This window comes from Heloderma suspectum, chromosome 2 (genome assembly GCF_057233095.1).
Source record: "Heloderma suspectum isolate Gila_16-S chromosome 2, 16-S_ref, whole genome shotgun sequence".
Taxonomy (NCBI): domain Eukaryota; kingdom Metazoa; phylum Chordata; class Lepidosauria; order Squamata; family Helodermatidae; genus Heloderma; species Heloderma suspectum.
The window spans coordinates 141,349,284-141,363,959 of NC_139459.1; the positions used below are offsets into that span (position 1 = coordinate 141,349,284).

General features: G+C 44.8%; 1 protein-coding gene across 1 annotated transcript; it reads left to right on the forward strand.

Moving 5' to 3' along the window:
- Positions 1–208: 208 nt before the first annotated feature.
- On the forward strand, positions 209–14,676 carry LOC146352870 (C-type lectin domain family 5 member A-like). The gene is made up of 7 exons (XM_084835087.1): positions 209–463; positions 3,482–3,570; positions 4,717–4,773; positions 6,003–6,080; positions 7,398–7,552; positions 10,285–10,394; positions 13,356–14,676. The coding sequence occupies exons 2-7, from the start codon at positions 3,492–3,494 to the stop codon at positions 13,471–13,473; spliced, it is 597 nt and encodes a 198-aa protein (XP_084691213.1). The 5' UTR covers positions 209–463; positions 3,482–3,491; the 3' UTR covers positions 13,474–14,676.

A 14,676-nucleotide genomic window follows, 5' to 3' on the forward strand; every position in this document is an offset into this window, starting at 1 on the left:
ATGAGGAAACATGCCTGCTCAGAAGTATGCTGCACGGAGTTCAGTGGGGCTTACAGGCAGGGAAGATGGTACAGGGTTGCAGGCTTAGTGCTACAGTGTACAACCGAAACGGTGGTGGTGGTCATGGTGGTGATGGTGACCACTTGATGGTGACCAAAGCTCCTCCAAAGCTCTTGCTTAACAGGAAGCGAGAACGAAGAAATATTTCATAATTGGGACTATGAAACATGAGGCCAATGTTCTGACACAGAGGGAGAAGCAGAAGTGGCATCCTCCGCTAGGGCTTAGCAATTGCCTACTAAGAGTGAGAGAGGGAAAAGAAAGCTATTTTTTCCATAGCAGAGAGCAAAAGGGGAACCACAGGATATAAACATGACAAGGAAAGATGTTCAAACCGTCTTTTTTCTTCTGCTGAGGAACTGGACCAGAGAGCTTTCTTATTGCTAAGGAGTCCTCCTGATAGGTAACATTTGCTGCTATCTATTTCCCCTTTAAAAAGAAATGTGTGGCTAGATTTTGAATCAAATAAAATACCAGTAGCTTTGGAAATGTAATAATGTGAAATTTGAAAATGCTTCCAAGCATGGTTTAATGATCTGGGCCTCAGGAAACGTCCTTTTAAAAATGCTGAGTTCTCACCCTGGGATGTGTGAAGTAATGCTGAAGTGCCACTGGGTACGTGCAGAGTTCTTTCCCCTGAGTACTGTATGAAGATAAGAAGCCAATAGATGTTTGGGACAAAGGAAAACAACTTCTAGGGCAGTGGGCGTGGCTCCCACACTAGCCTGATGCTTTGCACTGTATATTAGAAATTATTCACTGCTTGGGAGGAAGGCCAATGTGGCTCAAACACCTTGTCTATACGCTGGCTTTCAAGATATAGAGCAGGGGTAGGCCAGCTCCAAGCTTGCCTTTTTTACTCGAGCCCTGAGATCTACCAGCCAGAGCCTGATGCAACAGATGTAAACTTGGAATTAAAAAATTCTGAGCCCAGGAATTTGTTTTGAATGCCGGAACTGAACGAAGCTCACTGTCCTTCACACAAACCCCCACTCCTGGTTACCCCGAGGTTTCTTCATTAGAAGAATATAATTTAGGGCAGGCTGGGGGTGAGGTAGTAATTTTGTTACTTTGGTTAAATGACTGGGAGTCAGGAATCCTTGAACAGAGATCTACTAGTAGATTCAGATCTATCTTCTGCCCACCCAGGTGGAGATGTCCACATATAGCCTTTAAAAACAACCAGAAAAGGCTCTTTGGTGGAGAAACAGGAGCTGACGGTGTAGAAATGGATCCAGCACCTCAGCCCCCACCCCTCCTGGCATAATCTCAACTTTTTAAAAAGACTATGTGACTGCAGCCCTGGCTGTGACGTTTAGGGATGCGAGTCACCTATGCGACACCTATTTGTGCCGCAGTTCCCCATCAAGGTAGAGTTAAGCTCATGGACAAGTACGTTCTGGGCATGCTGGATCAGGGCAGATTAGTTTACTACAGCTGAAATAAATGTGCTCCTTCAAATTCTTCCCTGCTGCAAATGTCAGTGTTGCGTATAGCCCAGATATTTTCCAAGGACTTGAATATTTGTCAAATACTTGAGATCGAAATTGCACATCTGATGACAGTCTGCTGAAGTGTCTGGCTGAAGATATTGAATATCTGACACTTCTAGGTAGCTAACAGGCATTACTATGTGCTGAGTAATAAAAGCTATAAAAGCATTATAGTTGATTGCTTCCTGCCAAAAAAAGGCAAGAGATAGCAACAAGGCAAATAGTGAAATCTTATACATGCCTACTCAAAAGTAAGCCCCACTTAATTCAGTGGGACTTACTCCTACGTAATTTTGTGCATGCTTAACTGGGAGTAAGTCCCATTAAACATAGTGGGGCTTTTTAGTAGACATGCATAGGATTGGGCTATAAGGTTGCAAGTTGCAACCCCCTGTTGCGCAGACAGCTCAGCGTTTAAAAATTGGCCAGTCTCTTTTATGGGGAAAAGTCAGGAAATGCTGTGTTTATTGAATACAAGGGTAAAAATCGAGAGAGCACATTCACACATTCTGCAAAAGAGATGTCGTTACAAGGAAGTGTTGCACTGGCTGGCTACAACCAGGTGGCCAGGCCTGGGATCTCAGACGGAGAGGGAGAGAGAGATGGCAGAGGGGCGTAGCTTGCTTGATGGGGCATACTGCTCCCAGAAGATGGGGTGATGCCCAAAGATGTTACCTTCTCCCCAAGTCTTTAAATTCTTCTTCCAGCTATTAGGAGAATAGTGCTCAAGCCCCCTCGTTTTACGCTCTCTGTTCTATTGACCACCGTTTGTCAGCACATGGTCAGAGCACACGATTGGCTCTGTAATAATAGGCTTGGGGGGCCAAATCCAGCCCTCCATTGGGCACAGTGGGATTTATTTCTGAGTAGTTTTAAACTTACTATTTTGTATTCAATTTGTTTATTTATTTTATATATGTCTGTGAGTGTATGCATGCATGTACACTGTCTAGAGAATTATTTCTATAGTAATTTATTTTATAAAGTGTTTCAGAATAGGTTAGTATTTGGAGAAAAGAATATATTATATATCCTGAAATATTACTATAACTGCATTATATTGTAAGCTGTGTCTGTATGGTGTTTGTGTGTGTGTGTGAGAGAGAGAGAGAGAGAGAGAGAGAAAGAGAGAACACACTTATAGTAGACTTTCAGAACATATTGGGTGGGTGGAAAGGGGTCACTTTGCTCTTCTCCTCCTCACCGCCTGGAAGCTGAAAGTGCTGGTCTGTTGAGGGGCAGGGGAGGGTCCTTTGCTCTGATCCAGTTCATGCTTAACCTGTCCTGTTGACATCATGCTCATAACGATGACCAGGGATGGGCAGACCTGTTGAACCCAATCACGTCAAGTTTCTCGTTTTTCCACTGCCAAACCCATTCCATCCTGGTTCCATATGGGTTTTTGTTTTGGTTCTTTGCACAACAATTTGGATGTATGTTTGTGCACTTATCTCAAATGTATGCATTTTTTGCACACTTTTCCTGCACTTTTTTGTGCATATCCACCCAATGACTAAAGTGTGTTTGTGTGCGTTTTAGAAATCTACACAAGTTTTTGTGTGTATTTTTTAAATGTGTGCATGTTAACAGATGCATTTTTTTGTTTGTTTTGTGGGATGCTTCCCAAATTTGGAAATGTATGAATTTCCAACCTCAAATTGTGTTTGGGTCTATGTTCGCTTCAGGGAGATACAAATCTGGTAAATCCCTCTTTAAAAAAAACTTACAGAACAAGTTTCTCGACCATCCCTAATCATGCCTAACACACCCATTGCTTTCAGTGGGATTTGATTTAAGCACAGCTATCTTTTAATTGGATCGGGGCTTTTGTGTGCAACGTTGAGCAATTAGCCTGCTATTACATGTGATACAGGGTACTTTGGATCATGGCCATTCATTCCTAATGAAGCATAACTGAACTTTTTCAGATTAGTCAACATGACTTGGCAGCGTGCGGCTCCTGGGATAATCCTCGTGTTCGTCAAGCTTACAGGGACATCCCTATTTCTTGTTTTCCGTGAGTACTGGTCAATGTTTAGTTTCAGTGTTGCCTTCATCTTCTTCCTATTTTAATATATGTTCTTTTTTTCAGTGTGTGCATGAGCATGTGTGTGTGCAGGCGTATGCATGTGGGTGTGATCAAGGGACTGGAAACAAAGCCCTATGAAGAGAGACTGAAAGAACTGGGCATGTTTAGCCTTGAGAAGAGAAGACTGAGGGGACATAGGATAGTGCTCTTCAAGTACTTGAAAGGCCGTCACAGAGAGGAAGGCTAGGATCTCTTCTCGATCATCCCAGAATGCAGGACACGGAATAATGGGCTCAAGTTCCAGGAAGCCAGATTCCAGCTGAACATCAGGAAAAACTCCCTGACTGTTACAGCAATACGACAATGGAACCAGTTACCTAGGGAGGTGGTGGGCTCTCCCACGCTGGAGGCATTCAAGAGGAGGCTGGACAGCCATCTGTCGGGGATGCTCTGACATGGATTCCTGCATTGAGCAGGGGGTTGGACTCGATGATCTTGTAGGCCCCTTCCAACCCTACTATTCTATGATTCTATGTGTGCAAAACATGACCATATTTGTTAGGGATTTTTTGGTTCTGAAATATGTATTTTGTGTCTTGAGAAATGAAAGCCATGGGACATAAATACTGAAGGGTTCTTGTCCCACTGGCTAGGAAACGTGTCTAGTTCCATGTTTCTCATGCCTCAATGTGTAAAACTCCAAATAACAACAAAAACAACAGCAGCAGCAACAATATAATACTTAGTGTTTGTATGGGTCTTTTCTTGAGTTCTAGTGCTTTATGCACATTATCTCAGTCATCTCTTGCAACGCCCCTTTGAGGTAGAACAGTATAATTATGTCAGTATTGCAAACAGGGTCATTTAGACTGCAATCGTATATAGACACTTACCTGGGAGTATGTCCCACTGCACTCAGTATGGCTTACTTCTGAGTAGACATAGCTAGAATTTCCTTGATAGTGTTGAGATTTAAACTAGCGACTTCCATATCCTCTTAGCCATTATGCCAGACGAGCTCTCTCAGCTGGCAATAAAAAGGATAACAAAGCAATTGCTCTTAACTATACTATATTTTAACAGCAACATTAAGGAATGCTCACCAGACATCACTGAAAATGCTTTTGTTTTTAGTTCCACAGACCTTCCCCAGGGGGAATATCAGTTTTGTCCCTGAGGAGAATTGTACAGGTAACTCTACAGCAGCAATCTGGGGAACTCTGAGCTTGGTGAATCATTGTAGGGTGGGTATATGTGTTTTGGTTTCAATTAAGGGGAAACCATATTATTTAGTACTGAGCTGAAACACTTCCATTTTGGGGTTGAAAATTCTTGAGTGCTGAAAAATGTTTCACTTTTTCAAGAGCTTTTCAACACTCCTTAAGAAGTGTTAATCTGTATGTTTACTTTGCCCTGATTTTCTGTCACTCTTATTTGACTCTTAACGTAAGTGTTAATCTGTATGTTTACTTTGCCCTGATTTTCTGTCACTCTTATTTCAGGGGGTTGGACTCGATGGCCTTGTAGGCCCCTTCCAACCCTACTATTCTATGATTCTATGATTCTATGACTTTATTTATGATAGCGATGCTGTCACATAGTCAGATCTGATTGACTACATAGCACGGTAATACCATACTGTTCGCTATGTGATCCCTGATTGGCTAGACTCAGCCATGTTACTAAACCAGGATGCATTCCCTTCTTTCATCCTTAGCAACATCATAATTGACCCAAATCTGGTTGGCTATGCATGATTGTGAGACATCATTCTGTTCACCATGTGATCCCTGATTGGCTAAAATAATCCATGTAACTCATCAAGAAAGTAGAAAAAAGCACCAATAAACAGGAAAAAAATGTTGCTGAACCAGAAGCAGTGAAAGGAAAAAAAAATGGCATCTTATCAAGTAAGATAGAATGAAAGGTGAACACTTGCACGAAGGGCTGGGCTCAGACTAAGGTAGTTTATTTAGGTCCATTGAAATCCTTGTGAAAAGTTAGTCATGAGTCATGTCCCACTGATTTCAATGGGAAGTAAGTCAATGTCTGGATTCAACCCAATATGTTTTAGCAAATGCCCAGCAAAACTGCTATTTTCAGACCCAAAACAGAAACGGAAGAATACTCAGCATAGCCCTACTGAAAACCAGACTGTGTAAGGCTGTCAGTGGCTACTAGTTCCAATGGCTATGTGCTACCTCTAGCATGCCTCTGTACCAGTTGCTGGGGAACTCAGATGGGAGGTTGCTGTTGCCACAGTGTGGACAGAATGCTGGCCTAGCTAGGCCTTTGTTCTAATTCAGCACAGCTCTTCCGTTCTCAAAATGATTTGGTCAGCATTTTCCCTGATCTGCTGTAGTGCTACAGTGAAGTCTTCCAGAGTGGATACTAGAGGCCAACAATATATTAATTTTCAGTTCTACCAACTACTCAGAGCCTGCCTGAAGATATGCCTCCTTTTCCTGCAAGACCCACAGTGACAAGCACAGTCAGAGGTAACTTTAATGTAATTTTGTCTTTGACATTACAAAACGGAATTCAGTTGCGTTAGTTTTATTGTGCTGTTTTAAAAAAAGAAAACACAAGCTGTTCAGGATCTGTTTGTTTACTGGAGACTTATGGTGCATTTCAAAATAAACTGTTAATGTGTAAATGTACAGGTTGAACAGACGGGAGACATGCATATACACACCCAAACCAACACAGCAACACCCTCGCACAGTACTATTCTCTGAGCTACATCTGGTATCCCAAATAATCTGGGAGGTTTTCTCCGCAGACAGTTCCTCTGGGGCACCAGTAATGACTGTTCCACAGCCTGCCGGTCTTCTGAACCATTTGGACGTACCAGTGTCAGTAGCCAGACAAGGAATACCGCCAAGAGGCACTATTTGCGGAGGGCAGTTCCTCCCCTCCCCATTTTAATGCACATCTGTTTGTTGCTCAGAAACACCTACGGACTGTTCACTCATTCTTTCCTGGCCCTGTGTGTAGTGAATGCAGGGGTGGGTGGGAGGAGGGACCATGCCTCCTGGCCTCACCATGATCCCAGTGTACCCGCTGGTCCCGGCCTTGACATCTGTCTGTTTAGCGTGGAAGGGGTGTACCGCTGTATGGAAACAGGCTTCTCCACATGATTGGGAAGCCTTGGGCAATGCGCGTTTTCAATGGAGTGGTGGAAGGGCTCATGTGCATAAAGTTATTTATATTTATTTATTTACAATATTTGTATGTACTCATGTATATACTTACAGTCAGGTAGAATCCCTTTCTCACTTGACACTTAATGCACAGAGGGCAGAGTGGGGCCAGCAGGAGCACCGAGGTTGGGGGGGGGGCAGAGGTTGTGGCCCCTCCCCCCTTTCATTTGTTCACTGAACGCAAAGCGCGGGGAGGGGGAGGATGAGTAAACAGCTCTTATATATTCAGTTATTATGGGGTATATAACAACATCTGGTACTCTTGATATACGCTACATTGTTCGCAATTTGATCTGGAAAAATTCAACTGTGAACCTTTGAACTTTGCTGTAAATATTGTCTCCATCGACCAAAACTCTGCCCCCCCCCCCGCACTGAAATTGCCCCTTCTGCTACCACGGCATGTATGAGGGCAGGACAAGTTGTGAGATACAGAACTTCAGATGCTGATGTGGGGCTCGACCCGGGGGTTCAGGGATCCAAAGATGCCTGAATGGGGCAAAGACTTTTCTAACCGCAGTTTGTGTGTCATACTTCTGGCTTCTCCACAGCTGGAATTGTTATGATCAGCATTGAGTCCCTTTATGTTTTCCTTCGACTCCCTATCTCCAGCTGTGCCCCAAGTTCCTGTGGATGTTCCGCAGTGGGAAGGGTACAGAGGGCATGAGTACTGGTTTTCTGAAGCGACGGATATATGGTTCAGCAGCCAGTCTGAGTGCATGGAATGGAAGTCGGGCTTAGTGATCATCAATGACGCAGAAGAACTGGTAAGGTGGAGGCACCGTTGATGAGAAAAGATTGTGCCTCGAGTGCACACACTTTAACATTTGTTTAACCTGGGAGGAGGATTTGTGTAATTGTCCTCAGAGCATCCTCCGCATCAGCATGGCAGCCACAATCCCGTTACCCCTGGAAACCTCAGAAACAAGTTCAAAGAATGTATAACCTTAAGGATTACAGAACACACTGATCTGTCACATTTGGAGTACATAAGCATGCTTGGTGGGGTGCGTGTGGGGGTGTTTCCACCAGCGATTTACTCTGAGCCGGCCGCGTATTGAGGTCGTTAGAGATACAGGATGTTGTGACCATCCAGCAGCCACCCCAGAGTGTATCGAGGAAAAACTGGATTTCCCGAGGCTGCTTAAATTCCGATTCTTTTCCTTAAGTTGGGTTCTCCTCGGTATAGTTGCGATGTGCCCCAACCCCCGCATTTACCTCAGGTATGCTAAACCTGCCCAGGGGTGTGCCTTTCACCGTGACCCCGGTCGAGGGGTGTTTCCTGTGTGTTTCCCGTCCCTGCACAAACCAATTAGTGTCTCCTCAGAAGAAACTCCCATTGTGCTGAATGAGGCTTGCCCTCTGAATGCCCACATCAGACTTTACAGAGGTCCCCCTCAATTGACAGGGCACAGTTTGAAGCCCGATTCTCTAAGTGCAGTAAAGCGTGATCTCGAGGCTCCAATTCTCCTTTATGTGGGCTCCAATTCTCCTTTATGTGGTTTAATAGAGATCCTGGGGTTCAAATGGGGGCTGCTTTCCATCTTTGTGTTTACTGCTCTCTTTCCCACAACAAACCCATTAGTGTCTCCTGCGAAGTAGCTCCCCTTGTGGTCAATGAGGCTTGCCCTCTGAATGCCCACATCAGAACTTACAGTGATCTCCCTCAACTGACATGGCACACTTTAAAGTGCAATTCTCTGAGTGCAGTAAAGTGCAATCTTGAGGCTCCATTTCTCCTTTGTTTGGTTAATTGCCTTAGGAAGTAACTACTTCGACCTTTCCTTATAGAGATCCTGCAGGTTAAAATGGGGGTTGGTTTCCCATCTTTGTGTTCTCCCCTGCCACTTTCCCAGCACAAGCATATGCGTGTCTACTCGAAAGTAACTCCCATTGTGCTCAATGAGGCTTGTTCCTGAAATGCAGATGCATCTGGACCTTCAGGGGAAAAGAGAAAGGAGGGAGGGGGGAAGCCTCTCTTATTGGTTGAGCAGCCCCTGCCAGTCAGATGACATTCACTCCAACCCCCACCTCCACCAGGAAGTATGTTCTGTGAAGCAATTTTTACTGGTGCAGAAAACCTGCTCGTGGAGCCCTGCATGGACCAAAGTGCAGCAAAGCTGATTCCTTTTTAAAAAATCCAGTACCCCTCCATTTGCTTCTCCTTCCGTTGTCATGGAAACACAGTCCTTGTCTGTGTGAAATACTTAACAATCCAAAGCAATGTTGTAGAGCAGGCCTGCACCACTTGTGTCCCACACAGGATAAATGAAGCACGGGCTTAGGAAATCATGAGCCAGGGGCACGAAGAGGCAGCAGGATAGGCAGTCATCAAGAGGAATGAGAGAAGAGTAAGTGTCCGGAGGAATGCAGCATAAGGCTGCAATTTTGTAAAGCCGCTTAAAACCGTATTGACATCGATGGAGTTTAAGCAACCTAATTTTGTGCAGGATTACGGCCTAAAACCTGAGGTGGTTCATCTGCTCACTGCATATGTTAAGGTTTGCAGCCTAGTGACCTTGCTGCTCCTACCTGTTTTTCATTGTTATGTACACCTTATATTATATGAGGGAAATGCCAGATGTTTTCATTATAATTTCATTATGCTCTAATACGGGATCAGGCCATTGTAGAGGGATGGGATGAACCTAAGGAGACAAGGTGTTACAAGCGCACCCATGGTCCAGCACCTGTAACACCACCAGTCTTATATCCCCATAGCCCCTGGAGCAGTTTTGCAATAGAGTTTAAGGTGTGATTCCCCCCACCCATGTAATTATTACATGAAATATGAAAATATTATGAAGCCATGCATCCACTTCAGGCAAAGCCCCAACACCAGACTGAAGCAATCTGCTCTGGAGGTATTTGGACTCCAAAGTGAAGTGGGCTGTTCCCGATGCTTCAGGCCCACTTTGGAGCTTCAGAACAGGCCATAGTTTTGTGACTGACAGCTCTAGCTTCCACCCAGGGGATGAATTTTCCAGGGGTCTCAAAGCACAGTGCTCTTGGGAGAGAGGACAAAGGAACTTCTTGTCATCTGTTCCAGTGAAAACACTGCGGTGTGTGTGTGTGCGTGTGGCTGGCAGCAAAGGCAGCAGCAGAACTCAGGGCTTTAAACCACCACCACTTTGGTGTCTCCTGTCTGTCTGTCTATTGGTGGCCAACACCAGTTCCCCAGTGAAAGATGTAGACTTCCATTGAGTCCCGACAACCCAAATGAAGCTCCCCCAGCACTATCTCCCTAACCACTGGTCTGGAGGGCAGGGCGCCACTCAGAGGGCTCATCAAGAGGCCAGGGGCAAAAGAGGGAGAAGGCACCCATCCCTCTAACTGTCAAGTGTAACAGCAGAAGGATTTTGGGCAGGTGCAGACTCTCCCCGGGTGAAAACATAGCAGCCTCTCCTCCTTTTGATCTGGTCTCCCTAGGCAGTTCTGTTTTTCTCTGCTCTTCAGACAGATCTTTGATTGTCGCAATTTATTTTTCTTTTCTTGCCAGGAGTTTATTCATAATAAAACAACCATGACTGATTATTTCATTGGGCTGACGTATTCAGAGGATGAAAAGAAATGGCGCTGGAACGACGGCACAGAACCCTGGCGGAACCTGTACGTTTCATCTTCTCTTTCGCTCCCCTCAGTTATGGATGGACAGATCAGTCTGATTGACACAGTCTATGTCCATTTCACACGTGTTCATCCATATGTTTGTTCTGTCCCATTTCATTAATATGCAAATTGTTTATAAAATCTGAAACTATATAAATACATATTTAAATATGTATTTTGAATGTATTTTCTCCAACATGCATATCTATATCTATCTATACCTCAAAGTACATATTTCTAAATGCATTTTATCATACAATGTGCATTTGAAAGTATATTTTGATGTGTTTTTTTTGAGCCAAGAACCACATCACAAAAATCAGAGAAGTCCGAAATGCAAAGGATATTTATGTTCCAATCCAGTCAGGTTGTTTCGTATCAAGATTCACAAAGATCAAGTTCCTCAGGCATCTCTGTTCTTCTGAGCCCTGACAGCCTACGTGGGGAATCTCCTACATGGGGGTGTAAGAGAAATTGTCCCTAATGCCTTCTATTGTACTTCGTGCTGGAATATCTTTGGAGAAGAGGATACCCAGGGCAACCAGGTGTCCGGAAGGCGAGGGCCTCCTGTACATTTAGCACAGGGGTAGGCAACGTGGTGCCTGCGGGCTCCAGTGCACCCCAGACACCTTCCTTGATGCCCACCCTCCTCCTCTCTATTTTTATTTTTAAAATATTTTAGTATCTTCTTACTGGCAGTTGGGATTGCTTCAAAGTGAAGTGGGAGCCTTTGGCTGCTGTGCTCTTAATTTCCCATGAAGGCCTCTGGACAGGTTACTTGTCCTTTGCGACTAGTCACACCCACCCATGGCAGCCATTTTATGATTGTGTCCAAGACAGTATCTCAAATTTCCAAATGTGCCGACAGGCCCAAAAGGTTGCCCACCCCTGAGTTAGTATGGAAGGGGGGAATTTAAGCTAATGCAACTTTTCTTGTGCCTATATAACAAGCTGCATCTGCCAGAATCCTTTCTTCTGCACAACTCTTAATGATATTTTTAGCCTCCAGCATCTCACAGATGAAAGCCAGAACACATCACGAACTGCTCTTTCATGTGACTGGATGCTCTTTCCTGCTGGCCACATGCTGCATTCATTTCCTCTGAATAGTCTTGCCCGGCACAGATGTGAACACAGCCTGTTCCTTCCTGTGCTTAACCATCTTCTGGACAAACACAATTTTCCTGTAAAATATGTTGTCAGTCTGAACAGCTCAACTTGAATCTCATCAACTGCAGCGTAAGAAGCTGCTTTATCCGGACTCAGACCATTGGTCCATCCAGCCCAGTATTATTTGCGCTGCCTGGCAGCAGCTCCGCAGGGTCTCAGGCAGAAAAGGGTTTTCTCCTCGCCTGCTGCCTGATCCTGTTTTTTAAACAGACGATGCCAGGGATTGAGCCTGTGATTTTCCGCATGCTCTGCCACTGAACGATGGCCCTTCGCCAAGTGTATCAGAAACGGCCACACCAGAGCCGGTGTGGTGTAGTGGCGAGAGTGTTGGACTGGGAGCCGGGAGATCTGGGTTCTAGTCCCCGCTCGGCCATGGAAACTCACTGGGTGACTTTGGGCCAGTCACGGACTCTCAGCCCAACCTACCTCACAGGGTTGTTGTTGTGAGAATAAAATGGAGAGGAGGAGGATAATGTAAGCCGCCTTGGGTTCCTTGCAAGAGGAAAAAAGGCAGGATATAAATGCAATAAATAAATACATACATACATACATACATAAATATCTGAGCCCCACCCCCCTTTGCAGTTGGTCACTTTTAAGGGTCCCTCCCTGCTTGGCTGTGACATTAACATTCTCTCAGTGGTTCTGGAAAGACAAGTGCTGAGGATGTGAGAGCTTGTCCTGAGAGCAGGTGAAGGGGGAGCCATCAAACTTGGCATTCCCTGGCCAGGGAGGCTAGGTGAGCTCTCTCTCTCTCTCACTGCTGTCCTTCCACCAGCGGCAAAGATGGTTTTCTTCAAGCAGGCCTTTGGCATGGAAGCTGGTCTGTTGGGAGGGGTGTGGGTTTTATTCTTTTATTCTTGTGTTTTTAGTTGTGTTTTTAAAGTATTTGTCTTACGATTCTTTAAACAAAGTTTTTATCATTGCCAGCCACCTTGAGTGCCATTTGCTTGGCAGAAAGGCAGGGAATAAACAAATAAATACATAAACAGAAAAGAAGGTAAGGGCAAGGGGGTAGACCAAGACTCCATGAGACAGGAATTCTCATTTCCATATAGCCAGAAATTCCTTGTGCACGTTATAGTACATAGCGCACTGGTCTTCGGCTGGTGGGTCAGAACCCACAATAGGTTTGCCCCCTGACTTAAAGCAGATTGCAGCAGTGGCACCAACACATTTTATTTTGTTTAGGGCTTTTTAAAAGAGAGAGAGCGAAGGAAAGAAGGAAGGAAGGAAGGAAGGAAGGAAGGAGGGGAGAAAGACAAAGAGAGAAGGAGAAGAAACAGAGAGAGTGGGAGAAGAAAAATGGGCATGTTAAATAAATGAACAAGTGAGTCTCATGTATCAGGCCTGGGCTAAAGGTGGGTCCCCAGTCTGAGGAGGTTGGAAATGACTGCTCTAGTGAGTGCTTAGCTTAAGGTTCAGCAACTGGTGGTCAATAGTCCAAATCTGGCCCAGTGAGTAGTGCCTTCTGGTACCTCCAATTGCCTTCCTGAGAGGCAGGACTGGTGTCGGTGAGCAGCAATGGGCCTTGACAACAGTCCATGTTGGGTGGGTGAGGCATCGGGCTTTATTATGGCTACCTTAAGTTCCATTCATTTCAATGGGTCCAGGACATATGTTGGATTTTACCCTTAGGGGGCAATGCTATGCATGTTTAGAGAGAAAGAAGTCCCACAACTCCCAGCCGGCAGGCACGGGGTTGCACCCTTAGCCTATAATTGCTTGTTGTAGTTCATAGTACCGAGCCTGGCCCTTTTCATTGTTCTGTTGCTCTCTATTTTTTCACAGCTTTACTAGGAAACCAGATAAAATGGAACAAGACTGTGCGACCATTGGGGCAGGAAACGTGAGTCCAATGTCGTGCTACCAAGAACGCCGCTGGATCTGTGAGAGGAAGAATAGTTAAGTCATTGGACGGAAAGCGTCTGATGCAGTGACATAAGGGGAAGGAGATAAAACTATGGACACTGATTCCTAAGGAGTAAAAAGGTTGTATCCTATCATGATCTTACTCTGTTGTCCGCCATTTGTTATTAGAATTGCTGCTGCTGTTATTATTTAGAAGATGCTACCAGTCAATATTCATGGACGTCATAAAGCAAGGAGGGAGGACTTCCCTCGAGGAGCTTACAGTCGAGTGATTTTTCACCTTTGGGCTACTTCTAGATTCTGTGCATAGGAATGGGGCAGGATTTAGTTCGCTTTGCATTTTGACACAAATGTACCAACTTCACACTTCCCAAATCAACATGTGAATCGGAACACAGTTATCCTTACCTATATGCCCTTCTCAGAATTTTGTGATGCAGTTTTCCGAACAAAAAATGCATACAAAAATGCACATATTAATGAGAAAAGTACAAAAAAGCATTATGTAAGGGGAAATGGCTTGCAAAATTTTTTGTATACATGACAAAAAAGCATATAATGGGAGAATGTACATGAAAATGGATACGAATTTTGGTGTGGATGTGTTTCGAACGGATGTGCTGATGGGATAGCATGAACTAAGGACTGGAAAAATGAGAAACTGGGGAAAATGGAAACTGACAAACCTCTCAGTCCCATGACCCACATGGGGAATTGTGAAAGAGCCAGGGTCATAAGGCATACTTACCAGGGGGAATCTAGAAGGGCACAAAGGACTCTTTCTATATGTCTCCCCCCCACACACACACCCCTGCTTCCTTTCCCCTGGAACAAGTTGGTAACTGCAGTGGGCAGTAATTGGGCTCATGGTAAACGCTGAGCCCAATCCTCCCATCCCCTGGTTCCATCAGGGACAAAAGGAGGATGGATCCTTCCCTTTGTTCCTGACATCATTGCTGGGTGGTGGGATGGACTCCAAAGCAACCTGCCAAGTGGACACACTGTCTATCTCTCTGGGGCTGTACCCTGCTCTCCTAGCTGGAGAGGGGCAGGGGAGGCTGCCTGCCACACTTCTGCATGGGGCTTCAGTGAAATGAATGGAAAATCCGTGATCTCCTAATCACTAACTGCACTGCCTATAAGCCAGTCTCCAAGCCCTATACATGGCTGTGTATTCTAGTATCTACAAATGGATAACGTTAAAAAAGTCAGTTGAATAAAAACAGTTCTTTTGAAGTTT

Bases quoted from the DNA above. Each gene is read 5' to 3' on its own strand.
- LOC146352870 (XM_084835087.1), top strand. From the start codon at position 3,492: ATGACTTGGCAGCGTGCGGCTCCTGGGATAATCCTCGTGTTCGTCAAG. The intron at 4,774-6,002 runs GTAACTCTACAG...ATTAATTTTCAG, and splicing joins CCCTGAGGAGAATTGTACAG to TTCTACCAACTACTCAGAGC. The intron at 6,081-7,397 runs GTAACTTTAATG...CCCTATCTCCAG, and splicing joins AGTGACAAGCACAGTCAGAG to CTGTGCCCCAAGTTCCTGTG.